The sequence below is a fragment of the Podarcis bocagei genome (assembly GCF_964188305.1).
Source record: "Podarcis bocagei genome assembly, chromosome: 10".
NCBI classification, from domain to species: domain Eukaryota; kingdom Metazoa; phylum Chordata; class Lepidosauria; order Squamata; family Lacertidae; genus Podarcis; species Podarcis bocagei.
In genome coordinates, this window is record NC_138135.1 from 55,918,488 (window position 1) to 55,937,014 (window position 18,527).

Sequence of the window (18,527 nt, forward strand, 5' to 3'; positions counted from 1 at the left end):
ACGTTAAATGCTAAATGTGTTTAGTAAGAATGTTAACACCAAAGGAGGTAGACATTTATTTTAATAATTAGCAGGCATTGGTTTGCATAAGTGGCAGTGCCCCCATCAGTACTGAGTGGCACTACTTTGCGGTTGTCATGCAGAAAGTGTTCATCCCAAACTGGTCCATGGTCCATTGTCCATCTTCATGAATTGCCTATGCAGCTGCCTTTCTACTCTCATGGCAGCAGTGTTTTGAGGGCAGATGCCTACCTATTACCACCGGATTCATGCTACCATCTACACCGCACGATATTTCTGCAGCATCTACGTGTGACTCCCAGGTGGAGAACCTCAGATCCTTCAGACATTGTTGGGTTCCACCTCCCATCAGTCCCTGTCCATGAGGCAAATGGTTGGGATTGATGCGAGTTGTAGTCTAGCAACACTGGGAGGATCACAGGCTCTCTGCTCCTGCTGTAGTGCAAACAATCATCCAACCTAAGACACATGGAATCATAGAATTGTAGGGTTCGAAGGGACCCTGAAGGTCATCAGATCCAACCACCGCAAAGCAGGAATCTCAACAAGCTCATACATGACAGATGGCCATCCAACCTATGCTTAAAAACCTCCAAGGAAACCACCACCTTTCGTGGGAGTCTGTTCCACTGTTGAACAGTGCTGTCAGAAAGCTCTTTCTGATGTTTCAACGGAATCGCCTTTCTTGTAACTTGAACCCATTGGTTTGGGTCCTAACCTCCATAGCAGGAGAAAACAAGCTTGCTCCATCCCTCCAGACCCACTTTCTATGTTGCTTTAAGAAGAAGCAGATACAGTGGTGCCTTGGTTGTTGAACTTAATTTGTTCTGGGGGTCCGTTCGACTCCCGGAACCATTCTTAAACCAAGGTGCAGCTTCCAATTGGCTGCAGTAGCTTCCTACACTCAATTGGAAGCCGCGTCGGATGTTCAGCTTCCGAAAAAAGTTTGCAAACTGGAACACTCACTTCCGGGTTTGCGGCGTTCGGCAGCTGATTTGTTCGGGAGCCAAGCCGTTCAACAACCAAGGTACTACTGCATACAAAGTGATACACAAAATCCTCTCTTCTAATCTTTTGATATACACATTTCCTAACTTCAGAAACTTTACTAAGTATATCACCTTGAGCTATCTTTTCCCCCCTGCATCAGCAAACTTGGGAAGAGGCAGAAATGCCTTCTAATACAATCAGCGTTTCTGCCTGAGAATTTAAAATGAAAGAATCGACAACGTGTACTCAAGCTTCCTCAAATAAGAAAGTCATCATTAAATATTGCCGAAAGTTTGAACTGCCCCCTTTAATCGAGGGTTCTCTGAATACTTTGTAAATACAGTGTGACTTCGGCAAAAAAAGAAAAGAGGCTTCCACGTGGCAACACATCCTTGCTGGCTCTTCGCACACATGATTTGCTTTCCGTCAGCTCCCTGGCACATTACTGGCCTGGCTGAGGCGTTTCATTTGCTCCATTACACTTGTGCCAGTGGTAGAAGAAAGTATTTCATTCCCTCTTTCGTAGGTCAAAGACTAAACCATAAATTGTGTCCGTGTGATATATGCCTGCATCTTTAAACAGGAGAAGGCAACAGCCCCATTTGCTGTTCTCACATGAATCACAATCTGTCTCTCTGCTTTCTTTTTCTGCAGTCAGAGGGACCCAGCTGCTAAGTGTCTCCATGCATACCACAATACAGTCTGATGAAATTACAGGTTTTCACTACAGCCTGGGGCTAGACGGCTTCGTGTCTCTTTTGGAAACCATATATTAAGCCACCTTTTCCTTTCAATATTAGTGAAGCTTGTTTTCCTTTTTATGAAAAAAAAATTTTTTTTGCATGGTTCCTCCCTCAATTCTCAAAACAATAAAGCTGGGGTCAGCAAACTTTTTCAGTAGGGGGCCGGCCCACTGTCACTCAGACCTTATGGGGGGGTGGACTATATTTTGAAGGGAAAAAATGAACAAATTCCTATGCCCCACAAATAACCCAGAGATGTGTTTTAAATAAAAGCACACATTCTGCTCATGTAAAAACACCATGCAGGCCCCACAAACAACCCAGAGGTGCCTTTTAAATAAAAGGGCACATTCTACACACTGGTTCCCAGACCGTCTGCGGACTGGATTTAGAAGGTGATTGGGCCGGATCTGCCCCCTAGGCCTTAGTTTGCCTACCCATGCAATAAAGCATTTCCAGATTGTTTAAAGAACATTATCCAAAGAAAGAAAATGGTTACAAATAGTGTAGTCAGCAAGGTTTGTTGTTTTTTAAATTAAAAACGAAGGGCTAAAATTTCAACAGCCTCTTTATACTTTTTGTATTAAGAGTTATAAATCACAATAGACCACAGTATCCTCAAATATCCTGGTCAAGGATGGCACAATCTGTCAACCTGCCCAGTGAAGTGGGCAGGCATAGGAGTGAAGTCTGAAGTACTGATTCTTACACAGGAAATAATAATAATAATAATAATAATAATAATAATAATAATAATAATAATAATAATAATAATTATTATTATTATTATTATTATTATTATTATTATTATTACCAGTGGCACACCTCAACTCATCTGGTTCAGCTCAGAGCCCTGCCGCAGGTAGCCACCCTGAAAGATCTCCAGAAACCAGAACAAACTAAGATGCTGAGGAAATCAGAATTTGGGGTGTACTTTTAAGAAGTTAAAAAATCTATCTGGGAAATTGTGTGTTAGAGGAGCACAGTCCAAAACAAAAGCACAAATAGTTCCACATGCCCAAGCTAATGTCTTGTATTTCTCAAATGGCATCCTCCCTGCTGCACGGCAAATCCCTTTTGAAGCTTAGGGGAGTTTCAAAAGCAGTTTGCGATATGGTCTTGGAGCCTGCTGTTCAAAGGAAAATAATCAACAATCCAACTGGGAGCAGCCATGCAGCTTTTTGGAGTCCAGGCTTTGTTCCTACAAATATTCTGTGACTTCTTTTTGAAATATATATATAAAACGAAGCTGACAATTTTTTAAAAAATGTAAAATATATTTCCTTACAATAGTTTGGAGGATGATTAGTGAACAAGATACAGCGGCAAAGTTTGCTGTTAACAAGAAAGCTGAACAAGCTTACTGCCATTGCTTTGACAAAGAACGGATTAGGGAAGCATGCCTGTGGTTTTGATTCTATTTTATAGACCTCGTGGTTCTAAATCCTGAGTAGTTTTGAGTGCAACAATGGATAAGAGACGGAGGCTTAGTCTAATATGTTAATAATGGGCATTCTGTCTTCAGACAGCCAGTGATTTATTTATTTACAACTCAAAGACTCTGTCTTACTTCCAAAAATCACACAAGCACATATCCATTATAAACAAATCTGGGGGTGGGTTGGGGGGGGGGAATCTCAGCAGGTAGTGGCTGTAATGCAGCGTAAATTCCACTAATGGCTTTTAATGCAGAGGGAGCAGAGCTTGGCAAGAATTATGGATTTCCCAACACGAGCTTTTGCCAACCTGGTGTCCTTCAGTAGCTTTGCACAACAGTCCCAGCCAGCATAGGCTGCCCTGCACTCTGGAAATAACCTCTGTGCCATATAATCTGGTCTCTTTTCTTCTCTCTTCATAACATAATGGTGATACATTTCTTCACCTTCGAAAAGTATAGCTTGGCAGGAAGGAAAGAGCCATTTTCGCAGGTTTTTATAGTGTACGGAAAACAGTCACTTTGGTTAGCTAGCTATTCAAAACTGCTATTTCCAGGAATTTTGATCTAGCAAATTTTGATGTATTAATGTAAAGGTGGGTTTTAAGTAAAACTAAGCAGCACTTGCCATACGTAAGAAAGTAAACACCTTGCAATGAATTTATCAGCCCCCGTCAACACAAAACTTTGTATCATTGAGTGATTAGATAGTGATACTGTATGTCTGGTAATGGTTGGATTCAGATGTGGCTGAATAAAGGCTAATCCTAACAATGTTTTCAGGAAGATATCCCATTGATGTCAATGAAACTGAGCACAGGGCTGTGCTGAAAGCAATTCATGAAAATCAGCAGCACTGAAAAATTGCTTGCCTTGACAACATTTCATCACCGACTTGCTCTAACCCAACACTGAATTCACCTGTCCTCTATCACATCAGGGCAAAATCTGATTGGTATTTAGCATTTGTTATATCATCCTGTTCACTTTGAGCTCTGACCTGTCGCAATCACCGCGATGACTAATCTGGAATCAGTGGTGTCACTCATTTGCCCGTAGTGACATTTATTCAGCCTAATTGAACTGCACAACATCACAAAGACACCTTACTTGCTATGCAACTCACAACTTTGTTGGGATCAATTATCCAACTGATTAAGGAAGGAGAAGCAGCAGCAGCAAAGGAAAACTAGATGGCAAATCAACAGTAACCAGAGGCAACAATGGCAAATGGTGATATAGAAATATCTAGATAAATAAGATGAAATAGAACCACGTTAAAAATTGGAGCTGAACACCCATGTGTTGATCACCCCATGTATCCATCAGTGGTCGTTTCCAGTAAGGAAAACAAGTAGCCACCTATGTTCATATACCAACTGGATCAATGTGTTCAGTGGCTCAGACTCCAATTCAAAAAGTTAGACAACAGCAATAAAAATACAAATTCGGGATTACATTTATGGGTTCCCTAAGACCCAAGAGTCAATACATGCAAGGCAAAATTTCTTTGTTCTCAAAATGAAGACAAGAATGCATGAAGGAACATTTTTGCTTTCTTCAATGAAACTACCTGATTGGTCGGTTCTCTTTGCTATCAAAGAGTGAGAAGATGACTTCTAGTTCTTCTCCCAAGTTGGAACACATCAGACTCTTCATCTGAACGAAGAGGTGGTGGCTGCTTGCTGGGACAGGTGTGTCTTTCTTGCGATGACGGTGCTCCATCTACATATGGCCATCAACAGAAATACACAGTCAGGTTGCAATTTTGTATTTTATAAAATTCAGCATACCATAGACTAATGCTGAAAATAAGGTTACGTTCTCTTGCCTGTCCTGCCAACCTAGCAGTTCGAAAGCACGTCAAAGTGCAAGTAGATAAATAGGTATCACTCCGGTAGGAAGGTAAACGGCATTCCCGTGTGCTGCTCTGGTTCGCCAGAAGTGGCTTAGTCATGCTGGCCACATGACACGAAAGCTGTACGCCGGCTCCCTTGGCCAATAAAGCGAGATGAGCGCCGCAACCCCAGAGTCGGCCACGACTGGACCTAATGGTCAGGTGTCCCTTTACTTTTACCTTTCTCTTGCCTGAAACATAATTTTTCTCCACCAGATCTTATTTCTAACCTCAGTCATCAGTGATGTGCATTTGATTTTTCATTAGGTAATACTGGAAAAAGATTGAAATGTTTTGGCTGAGCTTGTTCACCAATTGCTGCATCTAGTAAATAGTGAGGTTCAGTTTATTCACTCCCTTTTTACTTTATATCCCATCCTTACTCCAATGAACACATGGTAGCTTACAAGAAAGCAAGAGGCATTATCAGAGTTGATTGGAAGCTTCCCAACCAGGCAAGAACACTCATGGAGGGGGTGAAGCAGGACTGAAAAGTGGTCTGGCCTGGGGAAATGGGCGTAGCGTTGGAAAATTCCAGAGGGTCAGTTAAGGAGGCATGGAGACTTCTATTTGGTCCCCATCCCTGGTGTATAGGATTGCAAGCTTAGAGAACTGGAAAGTGGAAATTTACGTACCAGCCTATACAACTCTGTAATACTGATCTCCTCTGGATCCACCATAGCATATTCCTTTCTTGGTACCAAGTCAAGTCCTAGTTGTCTGCAAGGGAATATGGAAAGTCTGGTTGGTAAAGGACATTGGCTAGAACCTTCTAAAAGCATTGTTAGGATCTCTTATTCTCTTTATCCATTGACAGCTGCAAAAGAGGCAGGCGGTATAGAAATGAAATGAAATGAAATGAAATGAATAAATAAATAAGCACTTTGTTCCACATGATTGCAAAACATGCATCCAGTGCAATATTATTAGAAACAATTATTATTAATCCCATTTATATAGAGCTTTTAATGGTTGGCCAGCATCATTTATTTGCATGCTGATTTCCCACAGGAAACCATGATCAAGGTGATTCACAACATCAAAACGTTTCACACAATTCTGCAACCATTACAAAACCTAAGAAAATTTAAGTAGTCGTATAAGCGATGCACTAACGAAAACATCTCATAGGAACAAATGTCCAACAGAGTTAAACAACTTGCTGAGAATTCATGACCAAGTCTGACAACAAAATACACCAATGTTAAGTCGGATAATAAATGCATATTCAAAACTAAATATTGCCCCAGCCGGAAAAAAACTCTCTAAACAATACCCCACCCTAATGTTCAAAGTATTTGCATGCAGTCGTACACTTAATTATTTTCTAATCTAGCACTTATTTTGGATGTAAAATACTGGATTGCAAATGTCAAAACAAGGACATTAGATGTCAAATAATGACATTAGACGTTAATAGTTGAAATCCCTAGTTGAACTAGATGGCCCTCGGGATCTCTTCCAACTCAACAAGTCTATCCTTCTATTATAAGAAAGTAGCACAATATGTAATGGAGGAGAGTATCAGGTCATGATTGCCAGGGCGGAAATGATAACAATATACGTTTTGGAAACATTTTTTAGCTTTTGGTGTGGGATTCAGATTCAAAGCTTTATCAGCTCTTTGCAACCCTGCAGGATATAGGCAGTCCCTGTTTGTCCTATATCTTTTTTCTGCTCTAGTTTCTAAAACTTGGATACAATGTGCTTATTTGCATGAGGGGAGATCTCTGTCTTCCAGTACACCGAGGATTACTCCCCAGCTATAGCCCTCCATGAACAGGTTCCTAGAGAGGCCCAATTTGGGAGGCTGTCTAAGGGGCTGCACTGAGAAAGGAGGCTGCAAGGCCTCTGAATGTGCCAGTTATTTTATCCAGGCTTCATTCTGCAAGTGGTGCAACAAATGCCGAGGAAGAAATAATCAGGTAGCAGATGGCATAAATCTGAATAACTCACCTGCCTAATCTTGCGATGCATCAGAAACACTTAAGTATCTTTGGTTTGCAAATTGTACAAGCAGCTCCTTTAATTTAGAAGATTAAAGCTCTCCCAGGAATATGTACAGACGCCTGCCGCCTTGCCTCTAAAACAACTGGTGAGCAAACCGCTTCTAGGAAGAGGCAAAATCTGCGCAAAACTTTCTGCTTTCATATAGGGCATCCCTATGCATGGTTTATTATCTGGATTTATCTCCAGTCTCAGCCCCTGTGAAATACGACCACATATACTCTACTGCCACCCATATTCTATTCCATATTCTATTCACTCTCTGCCTGCTCTCTAGCTTAATGTGCACTGCAGTAAATGATCGATTCTCATGCAAGCCCCTTACGTGTTATGTGCTCAGACAAAGGCAACAAACCCTAGCAGAGCAATCCCCATAGATGACAACACAGGAAGGAGATAATACAGAAGCGCTTACAACAATGGCATAGAAACAGGGGTACATTTGGGTTTTTTTAATTTTATTTTTTGTTGCATCTTTAGAATGGATGAGCCAGTTGCTTTTACAGTTGCTTTACAGCTTAAGCACCCATTCATTTGCAAAGAAAGCACAAAACAGGTTCCCGATAGTGGGCACCTCTCATAGTCATCATTATCATTGTATACCTGGATGCTTCCCATTTGACTGGGTTGCCCCAGCCACTCTGGGCAGCTTCCAACAAATTAAAGCATCAATCACAGTAAAATATCAAACATTAAAAACTTCCCTAAGAAACTTTAGTCCTATCAGTTCCCTGCAAGAACATAATCCTGAACTTTAATGCAACTGCCTAGGTGCTTTCAGCCTCTGTTGCCATTGTCCCAAATAATTTTGAGATGAGAGAAGCCCACTGTGTTTATTTTTTCCTACAGCGTCGTGTCTAGAATGGAGATGAGCTGGTTAGTTTTTTCAAACCCTGCAAGGTGCTGTCAAGATCAGTGGGAGGCTTACCTGGCAACATTCAGATCACATTCAGCGTCAACACATAACAGTATGAATTTTTCATTTCCCAAATAGGTGGCGGTATTATGCATTTAGTAAAAGTGAAGTGAAAGGCTTTGATATGGCACGGGTTTAGCAAGCACAGAAACACAAAGGCTTGTTTGCTATAAAAACTTTAACACGGCATGTTGATTTACTGTTATGTCTGCAAGCAAATATTCAGATGAGAGCAAAAGGCAACGGTTTTCTGAATTCCTTCTGTCTTGGTAGAATTTTATTTTGCCGTTTATAAACTGAGATTCTCCATACAGATAGAAAGCAATCTGGCTGTGCCCATGGCCAAATGAAACTCAATTCTGGTGCAAGACACTCAGCTGTTTTGTGGTCGCAGTCAAGAAGAAGCATCAATGAGACAAGGTTGTACAGTTGGAGTTCCACTTGTCCAATAGGCTTCTGTTTCCTCTCCTCCCTCACAAACCCCCAAAATCTGCTCCAGAGGCTCCTCTAACCCTTCAGAGCTGATTTTGATGGCACCGGGGGGCTGGGGGGGCTGGAGGCACCAGTAGAAGAAGAGAAACAGGAATTTCTGTTGCACTTTAATAAATAATATTGCAAATATAAATGCACAATAATGCTTGAGGACACCACGACTGTGAAGGCCCCTTCATACACTAATCCAGGGGAACTGGAGTCTCTTGCCCTTGCGGGAATTGCATGCTGCTAGGGGATGTGTGTAAATACACATACAGAGATGGTTGTGAAGGTCTTTCGAAACCTCTCGGGCAGGTATCAAATGGTGGGAAAGCCTTATGCAATCCTCCTCCGTTGCATGGAATATTTGCACTCTCCAGTGACGTGAGAGCACACATCTAACTGGATGAAGTATGACAGCAGGGTGAGCAGGCAGCACTTCATACTTAAGGCTTTTATTTCAGCAGGTATTTTAACTGAACTTTGATTTTAATGTTTAACTGTTTATTTTATTATTATTATTATTATTATTGTTGTTGTTGTTGTTGTTGTTGTTGTTATTATTATTATTATTATTATTATTATTATTATTATTATTATTATCATTGCATTGTTAAGTTGCCTGTACAGCACTTAGAAGGCTGTAAATAAGCAGTGTATAAACTGCCGGAATAAATAAAGAAAACTGTGGACAACAAGCAGAAGCAAAAAAAAAACCAAAACCCTTGAGTGAAGTTCCAGTCAAGGTGTGACTGTTTCCCATCTTCTGTTTTCCACTGCAGAAAAGTCCCTGTTGTCAGGGATGGAGATGAAATGAAAGGCATAAAGCTGCAGGTGGAAGGGACAGGATGAGAGTTTCCCTCTTGTGTGCAGACCTGCCTTTCACTTAAACAAGAGGCTTCCCGGAGACTGGCCATTTCTTTTCCCAAGGCAGCTAAAAGGACATATATTTTTCACGAGCATCAGTAATGGTGATGGACCGCCCCCCCCTTTAAATCTTCCTGTGTAAAAGCTGCCTGCCCTTCATGTTGCTTCCTTTTAATTGCCTTGTAATAAATAAATGCAACGGATGGAGGAAAACGCAATTGGTTTTGTATATCATCTCTTACTCACTCGTTGCCCCAGTCCAAGCGAGCAGTGATGTGCCTTTTGACATCCTTCATCCTATCATGGGTGAGATGGCCGACAAGCACCTGCCGTCGTAGGTCAAGGATTTCATTCATTATATGCCATAGTCGGTGAAAGAGATCCCCTTCATTTCTCTGTCAAATATATATATAAAACCAAATTCTTAGGCTTCTGAAGTTTGGTACAGAGATTAAGAAATGCAAAATAAAACAAACAACACCTTTGCTTCTCTAGAGTATTCTGTTCCTCGGTTTGCAGAAACTTATATATATACTGTCATACCTTGGAATTCGAACAGAATCCATTCCGGAAGTCCGTTTGACTTCCAAAACATTTGGAAACCAAAGCACAGCTTTTGATTGGCTGCAGGAAGCTCCTGCAGCCAATCAGAAGCCACGGAAGCCCTGTAAGACGTTTGGCTTCCAAAGAACGTTCGCAAACCGGAACACTCATTTCCGGGTTTGTGGAGTTCGGACTGTACATCTTGCTCTGTAACTGTGTAAAAGTATAGTCTTATAATAGGCTTGATGCCTACCCCTCAAACTCCTTCGCACTCTCAGTTTGCCTCCTTATCTTGACATATAAAACTTTTGTTCAGGGGGGTGAGGTCAAGCAGTTGGATGGTTGCTGTGGCTCCAAGGCCACATTCCCAGCATGTTCGCACTCCTGTCTCAGCAATGACTTGGGCTTGGTCATGTCTACATGTATGTCTACCATAATGCAGAGAAAGGAACTTGACCCCAAAGAGCCAGGTGCCCACTTACTACCTTCCTTCTACCCTTTATAGCATGAATAAGGATGATGAAAACTAGATGGTTCCCATTCTCTGCACCCCATATGTCTTGGTTACATGTGATATTTTTCTATGTACAGTAAGGACACACAACAATCCCATATCTTCTGCTGCTTATAGGCTGTTATCAGGAAGCAAGGCAAATGTCTGAAATGGGCTCTAGTCATTCCAATAAACTTTATTGAATAGAAGGATTATAGTCTAAGGACTCTCATGTGGATTGGAATGAATATTTTAAAGTCACCAATGGCACTGTGTCGTTTTAATGTTGGTAGTACATTGGATTTCACTTTAAATCTGTTAGATTAGCTTTGTGCAAGTACTGTTTAGGCTGTTATGTTCAAGAATTCAAGGTCAGTCTTTCTGCTACTTTTGTGCATCAAAGCAGGCTTCTTTCTTTGTAAAAAAAAATCTGCTTTATCTCAACTCAAAGTGCAAACATGCAAGATACTTTTTTTTAAAAAAAGGCCAGGTTTACTTCTAACATTTTGTTATCTAGTCTTCACTTTCACTCCTAAAATTAATCCAACTGACTTCAATTTTAATTTCTTATTCTTATTTAGCTGCCTACATACCTACATATTCAGCTGAAACAGACATTTCCATGGTCTATTTTTGGTGAGTGAGTGTGTGTGCTTTAAACCACGAGAGCCATTTTTATGGAGTTTTATGGAGTTTATGGAATTTTACACAGTTAGGCCCCCTTATGGAACAAGAATTGGGCTATTTGCAAGAAAGCAGCTGTCACCTAAATGTCTCCTTATGGAACAAGCATTATATACATAAAAGGATGTGATTTGCATGGTAGGTAAAGGTAAAGGGACCCCTGACCATTAGGTCCAATCGTGGCCGACTCTGGGGTTGCGGCACTCATCTCGCTTTATAGGCCGAGGGAGCCGGCGTACAGCTTCTGGGTCATGTGGCCAGCATAACCAAGCCACTTCTGGCAAACCAGAGCAGCGCACGGAAATGCCGTTTACCTTCCCGACCTATTTATCTACTTGCACTTTGACGTGCTTTTGAAATGCTAGGTTGGCAGGAGCTGGGACCGAGCAACGGGAGCTCACCCCGTCGCGGGGATTCAAACCACAGACCTTCTGATCGGCAAGTCCTAGGCTCTGTGGTTTACTCACAACTAAATTCTCACGCTAGTATTATGTTTAGAATTATGGCTGCTGAACTATGACTATGCCTGGAGAACCCAAAAGATTATCTCCACACTTTGCCTGGCAACAACAATCATCAGCTTGGGGAAAATCAGAGAATTTCATCCAGGTACCCTCTTTCCCTGTCCCACCCCAACATTATTAAAGCTGAACTCACTGACCACACACAGGGCTTTTAACATTTTTTATGAAATAACTGGTTTACCATTTTAGATTTGTTTTTTAAATAATAAAATACTTAGATTTGTTTTTTAAATAATAAAATAAAATAAAACCACTTTATTGCTTTAGAAAAATAAGCATTATTCCTAAAATGGTTTCCAGAATAGGCACATGGTGCATTTACCACATAAAGTTGTTTCCACATCGTTCCCCAGTCTCTTAAAGTTGACGTCATCTCTGTGATAACCGAATCTTCTGTGGGAACAACCATTTCAAACTGCCTATTGCCATCAAAAGAAATACAACATCCAGCATTAAAATGGCATTACTTTTACTAAGCAGTTTAAGATCACAAAAACAGGTTGGGATTACCAAATTGGTATGCAGTTACCTTCAGTTTATAATCCCTAAGAACTTTTGAACATTAATGGAAACTGAGAAACTGACTCTAACAAGCTGTTCTGTGATAATTCTGCAGCAAAGTATCATTGCAATGGACCATCAGGCATTCTGCTTGGTCTACACCACAGTGTGGAAAAATCATAACCAAGAGTCTTTCCAGTATGCAGGCTCTGCTAAGAAGTTTTAATTATTGTTATTCTGTCAGAATGGTTTTGTTTTTGGCAGGTGTATTCTATAGTGGGTCACTGATGCAATAATAGTGTTTTAGTGAGTGAGTGAGTGAGTGAGTGAGTGAGTGAGTGAGTGATTGATTGATTGATTGTGGACCATCCACACATAATTCCACTTTGTTAGTTGTTCTGTTATGCTTCCCCAGTGTTATTGTCTTATTGGCATCTAGAGGGATACTGTTGCACTATATTGCAACTAAAGTAGGTCAAAACCACATCAACCATGTTACTTAAAAGGGTGGAATTTATAGTGTTCAGTCTATTGGCCTTTGTAGTATGTTACTTTCTGGTGCTTAGATAATAGTTTACTATGTTTACTATGAATTTCCTGCGCAATGTTGTAGCAGATTTTTGTGTGTGTCATGTTTGTTTTGGATACTAAAGAAGTTGATAGTTGTGTTTTGTGGAATATGTTGTTGTTGTTGTTTAGTCGTTTAGTCGTGTCCGACTCTTCGTGACCCCATGGACCAGAACACGCCAGGCACCCCTGTCCTCCACTACCTCCCGCAGTTTGGTCAAACCCATGCTGGTAACCTCGAAAACACTATCCAACCATCTTGTCCTCTGTCGCCCCCTTCTCCTTGTGCCCTCCATCTTTCCCAGCATCAGTGTCTTCTCCAGGGAGTCTTCTCTTCTCATGAGGTGGCCAAAGTACTGGAGCCTCAGCTTCACGATCTGTCCTTCCAGTGAGCACTCAGGGCTGATTTCCTTAAGAATGGATGCGTTTGATCTTCTTGCAGTCCATGGGACTCTCAAGAGTCTTCTCCAGCACCATAATTCAAAAGCATCAATTCTTCGGCGATCAGCCTTCTTTATGGTCCAGCTCTCACTTCCATACATCACTACTGGGAAAACCATGGCTTTAACTATACGGACCTTTGTTGGCAAGGTGACATCTCTACTTCTCAAGATGCTGTCTAGGCCTGTCATTGCCCTTCTCCCAAGAAGCAGGCGTCTTTTAATTTCGTGGCTGCTGTCACCATCTGCAGTGATCATGGAGCCCAAGAAAGTAAAATCTCTCACTACCTCCATTTCTTCCCCTTCTATTTGCCAGGAGGTGATGGGACTTGCTCATTATTTAAACTTTTAAATCTATGTTGCAAACTGCTTAGAGTTGTGCTTAAATATAAGTGGTATTTAAGTTGTCCAAATAAATAAATATATAACCCATAATATTTGTGGTTAGAAACGTTACAGGATTTCAGTAGGAAGACATGGGATATGCACTGATTGGAAACAAAACAGTATATCTGGCCTGAAAATTTTTGCAGGACCAAAAACAGAAGATTATGCAGAACCACACCGATACCATCATGAGCACAAATCCTATGAATGCACAATTAAAATGACATCTGGAGTCTTTCAGTGACTGATATTGTTAACCACCAATAATATTTGCACTCCAAAATAAGCTCCATTACATCTGGTGCAAGGGAATAAAAGAGTCCTGTGATAGTTTAAAGATTAACATGACTCCTAATCATGGTTAAGAGACCAACAGTGCCTCAACAGGTTGCAGACTCCTTCCCCTCATACATGTGAAATTCTACCTCCCTTTCATTTTGGAAACTAACTGTGCTGCAAAATTACACTTGCCCTGCCCTTTCCCCTAATCGTAGTTACCGTATTTTTTGCACCATAACACTCACTTTTTTCCTCCTAAAAAGTAAGGGGAAATGTCTGTGCGTGTTATGGAGGGAATGCCTACGGGTGGCATGCCTACGGATTTTCCTCCTCTAAAAACTACGTGCGTGTTATGGTCGGGTGCATGTTATAGAGTGAAAAATACGGTACTCTAACACAGTTTTCAAACCCATATCTCTGATTGCATGGCTAGTTTAAATAAAGTGATGCTGCGCCATTGTTAAAAAGGATGGTGGCCACACAATTGCATAGGGCACTCCCAATTTCCCACCCATCTATACCAGGTCTTTAAGGTGCCATGGGCTTCACTTTGAAAGATTTATCCATTTTCAACACAATTCTTACAACAGCCTTCCCCTTTCCCCACTGCTGTTTTATAGCCTTTGCCAAAATTTCAGAAAAATCCCAAAATCTCCACCTACCCTTTGTTCTTAACACATGCATTTTTCAAGTGAATATAGCTGGATGGGAAGATACCCTGAAAGAGAAAAGGAGCTAAATAAGCGCAACAGACCACCAAAGAGAAGGAGAGGGAAGAATGAATGCATTATGGCATGAATGCATTATTGAAGAGAAAAACTGGGTCCATACTATGGAAGACGTTTGCATTATTATTGCAAAACTTGTTGGAAGGCAATACAGTACAGTAGAACTTTCTGTATTCAAATGGTCCAAGAAAGCATTATTGTTGGGTGCCGGCAACTCGGGTGAAGAGTGAGGACTGAGGTGTCAGAAAAATTCACAGGTCCACTTATGAATCAGGGGCAGTGGTTGAGAAGCATCTGCTATCACCGTAACATTGCTCATCTCTTCGCATCTGCCACCATTGTCCCTCACTGACATTTCAGAGTGTGTGTGTGTGTGTTAGGAAGGTTGTTTAATAGAGAATAACTGTGAGAACAGGGATGTATTGGGTCTGATTCAGCTGGGCTTTTCTTATGTTCTTATGTCCCTGAACTACACAAAGTGGCTGGTGAGTAGCTAAGCTGCTGAATTAATTATCTGCAATTCCACTTCCTCCTGATAAACTACTTCATGTGAGACAGATCCTATCCCTTCAGAGCCTTTGTTCCCTCCTCATTCTTCAAACCTAATAATAATAATAATAATAATAATAATTTATAATTTATACCCTGCCCATCTGGGTGCTCTCAATACAATACAGTGGTGCCTCGCAAGACGAAATTAATCCGTTCCGCGAGTCTCTTCGTCTAGCGGTTTTTTCGTCTTGCAAAGCAACCCTATTAGCGGATTAGCGGCTATTAAAGGCTTAGCGGATTAGTGGCTAAAAGGCTATTAGCGGCTTAGTGGCTTAGAAAAAGGGGGGAGCGGGGGGGGAATGGAACACTCGCAAGATGTTTTCGTCTTGCAAAGCAAGCCCATAGGGAAAATCGTCTTGCGAAGCAGCTCAAAAACGGAAAACCCTTTTGTCTAGCGGGTTTTCCGTCTTGCGAGGCATTCGTCTTGCAGGGCGCCACTGTATTAAAAACCACGATAAAAACACGATAAAGTATCAAACATTAAAAACTTCATCAAACAGGGCTGCCTTCAGATGTTTTCTAAAAGTCAGGTAGTTGTTTATTTCTTTGACATTTGATTGGTGCCACTACCGAGAAGGCCCTCTGTCTGGTTCCCTGTAACTTCAGTGAGGGAACTGCCAGAAGGCCCTCAGAGCTGGACCTCAGTGTCTGGGCAGACTGGTGGGGGTGGAGACGCTCCTTCAGGTATACACAGGGTGTGTGTGTGTGTGTGTGTATTCTTTTTTCTAGTGCTACTATCATCAGGCTACCCCAGGCTACAGCCACCTTTTTATGCCTTAAACGTTACTGCTACTTGGTTATGCCAAATAGCTTGATTTTTGTGTGGCAGCTTTATAATTCATTTGAGTATTTCAGCGTGATTTTACATACATTTCAGGTGAGCAACAAAAGTGGTTTTACCTTGAGGTTGGGGTTTTTTAAGGCAAATCCTCTGTACCAGCCTGTAGAAAAATAATAACAATTGATATGTAAACTTACATTTTATCTGAAAAACTCTCTGACATATGTCATCTACAATAATAAAAAGTGGCAGATGGATTCATAGCATGCTATTGTGTCAGCAGCGACACATAACACAAATCTCATACCCTTTAATGGGTCTTGTGCAGAAAGAAAAACGTTCACAATTGAAGTTTCCTCCCACCCCCACAAGTTTTTAACTAGCACAAACTAACGCCCATTTAAAAAAAATCAGAGAGTTGTAAACAACAGCACATAAATAAATAGATATCCTTTCAGCACTGGTATGAAAAGGAGAATCTGAAACATAGCAGAGGGTATGTATTTATATTTTCTTTGTCTAACAGACAGAAATTTAACCCATTAAATCAAGAGAGAACAGAACTCTAGTCTCATGGCCAGGGCTTTTATTCAGTCAGAACTCGCAGGAATTCAGTTTCGGCACTTCTCAGGTGGGAGCCATTGCCATTATAAGAGAACAAGGAAAGCGTTCATGGTAGGGTTGCCACATTTCAAAAAGTGAAAATCCTCCTTTTGGCAAAGTTGTCAAGCTTTTTTAATGGGTTACCATAGGTCTGGATTACAGTGATTTTCGCCCAGACACTATTTGTGGCTGCTTGAATTCCAGCTATGTCCAGGAAGTTCCAAACGTATGGCAACCCTAGTTTCTTGTGATGTCTAGCACCTTTTTTCTAGAAAAATAGCACTGCTCATGGCATTTCTAAAGCTACACCTTTTTCCCAACAAGCACACATTTTTGGAATAATACAGTTTAGCATCCAGTATCACATGAGCGGTACTAGATGCTTTACCCAAAGATTTTGGTGTTATTTTTTCTTACCTCTGCAGGAGGTGACTGACAATGTACAGTCATACCTCGGGTTACAGATGCTTCAGGTTGCATTTTTTTGGGTTACAGACCCGCCAAAACCCAGAAGTACCGGAAAGGGTTACTTCCGGGTTTCGGTGGTTGCGCATGTGCAGAAGCGCTAAATTGCACTTTGCACATGCGCAGAAGTGCTGAATTGCAACTTCTGTGTGCACAGACGCGCTGCTGTGGGTTGCAAAGGTGCATCCCGCACGGATCACGTTTGCAACCCGAGTGTCCACTGTACTTGTTTATAATTTGGAGCAGTGTCTAGATTTTGCTTTCATGGCTACTGAAAATGCCTACTGTACATAAAATAATTATTTCCCCACTGACCATGGCTGCTTTCTCCACAGTATCTGGGTGACTGGACTAATTCTGATATATTTTGGGTTAGAAACATTTAATTTTGTAGGCGATTTCCTGTTACAACGGCATGTTCAAACTCTGTTGCCTTTTCTCATCGAAGATTAAAGTTGGTCTTTCCCCCATTAAATAGGCACTCATCTAGAGCAAACACACTGATCCTGCCTCAGTGTAATGAGGTGAAATGACCTTGGACAACCTTCCCACCAGACAGTCCTGTACTAATGTCAACACTTACCATCACATTTCTCCAGTATTTGAACAGTGTCTCCAATCTCCAGTGATAAGCCATGGGGAACTGCTCCTCGAAAACTTGCAATTACTGAAAGAGATATTAAATGCCAATTAAACATACATATATTTTTAACAAGCCACATGTTTGCCATTCAGCTTTCACTATAAGGAAAAGCATGGCCATTAATGAACTATTTTTTCTAAAACACATAGTAATATAAGATGCAGTGGCGTAGCGTGGGGGGTGCAGGGGGGGCCAGCCGCACCGGGCGCAACATCTGGGGGTTAGGGTTAGGGGGCGCAAATCCACGGGTTAGGGGGCGCAAATCCACGGGTTAGGAGGCGCAAATTACTTGCCTTGCCCCGGGTGCTGACAACCCACGCTACGCCACTGATAAGATGTATTCATGGGCATAGCCGGGGGGGGGCAGCTGCCCCCCTCAATAAAAATCAATAAAAATGCATAGCTAACTGAGGTTCTGCCTCCCCGTACAAAAGGCCTGCCCCCTCCCTCACAAAAATCCTAGCTACACCCATGGATGTATCTACTAAAAATATCAGATTATGGTTTTAGTGGGTAGGTGGCAAGAGCTTCTTTTTTCTTACTTTTACCCAATAAAAGAAAAAGGCGTTCCCTTAACAATAAGTAACAGAAACATGAGCTGTTTCTAGTATAAGGGGGGGGGGTGTCTCTTCATATCACTATGAATGGAGCTGCAAAAATATGCAGACAAATTCATAGTAAAATCTAGCGCTGTGCTTAGATACTTAATGGTCCCTTTATTATAAATCTAGATAAAACCTGTAGCAATTAGATAATGACAAAACATACTGAGTATGAGAAGGAATGTGTTTTATTTTGTATTTCTCTTTTGGGGACTTATTTATTTATTTATTTTCCTGATTTTCAGGTGATAAAAGGTATAGAAATCAGGGGCGGGGGGGGTTAAGTGAAAAGGGGATTTTTTTTTCCTTGCACCCCCACTAAGGATCTCAATTGCCACAATATTTTAGGATGCCCCAACTCATGGCTGCAATTAGCCTTGCTAAT

At 41.3% G+C, this 18,527-nt stretch overlaps 1 protein-coding gene across 5 annotated transcripts in view; it reads right to left on the reverse strand.

Annotated features, from left to right (window-relative positions):
- Window positions 1-18,527, reverse strand: part of DOCK4 (dedicator of cytokinesis 4) — a 262,514-nt gene that overhangs the window by 152,013 nt on the left and 91,974 nt on the right. For all 5 annotated transcript variants that reach the window (XM_081211364.1, XM_081211362.1, XM_081211361.1 and 2 more), the window contains exons 2-8: window positions 17,481-17,564; window positions 15,949-15,989; window positions 14,431-14,486; window positions 11,917-12,013; window positions 9,597-9,745; window positions 5,722-5,806; window positions 4,763-4,914 (exon numbers count right to left, since the gene is read on the reverse strand). In XM_081211364.1, the coding sequence (XP_081067490.1) occupies window positions 4,763-4,914; window positions 5,722-5,806; window positions 9,597-9,745; window positions 11,917-12,013; window positions 14,431-14,486; window positions 15,949-15,989; window positions 17,481-17,564 (664 nt within the window). The remainder of the gene's footprint in view (window positions 1-4,762; window positions 4,915-5,721; window positions 5,807-9,596; window positions 9,746-11,916; window positions 12,014-14,430; window positions 14,487-15,948; window positions 15,990-17,480; window positions 17,565-18,527) is intronic.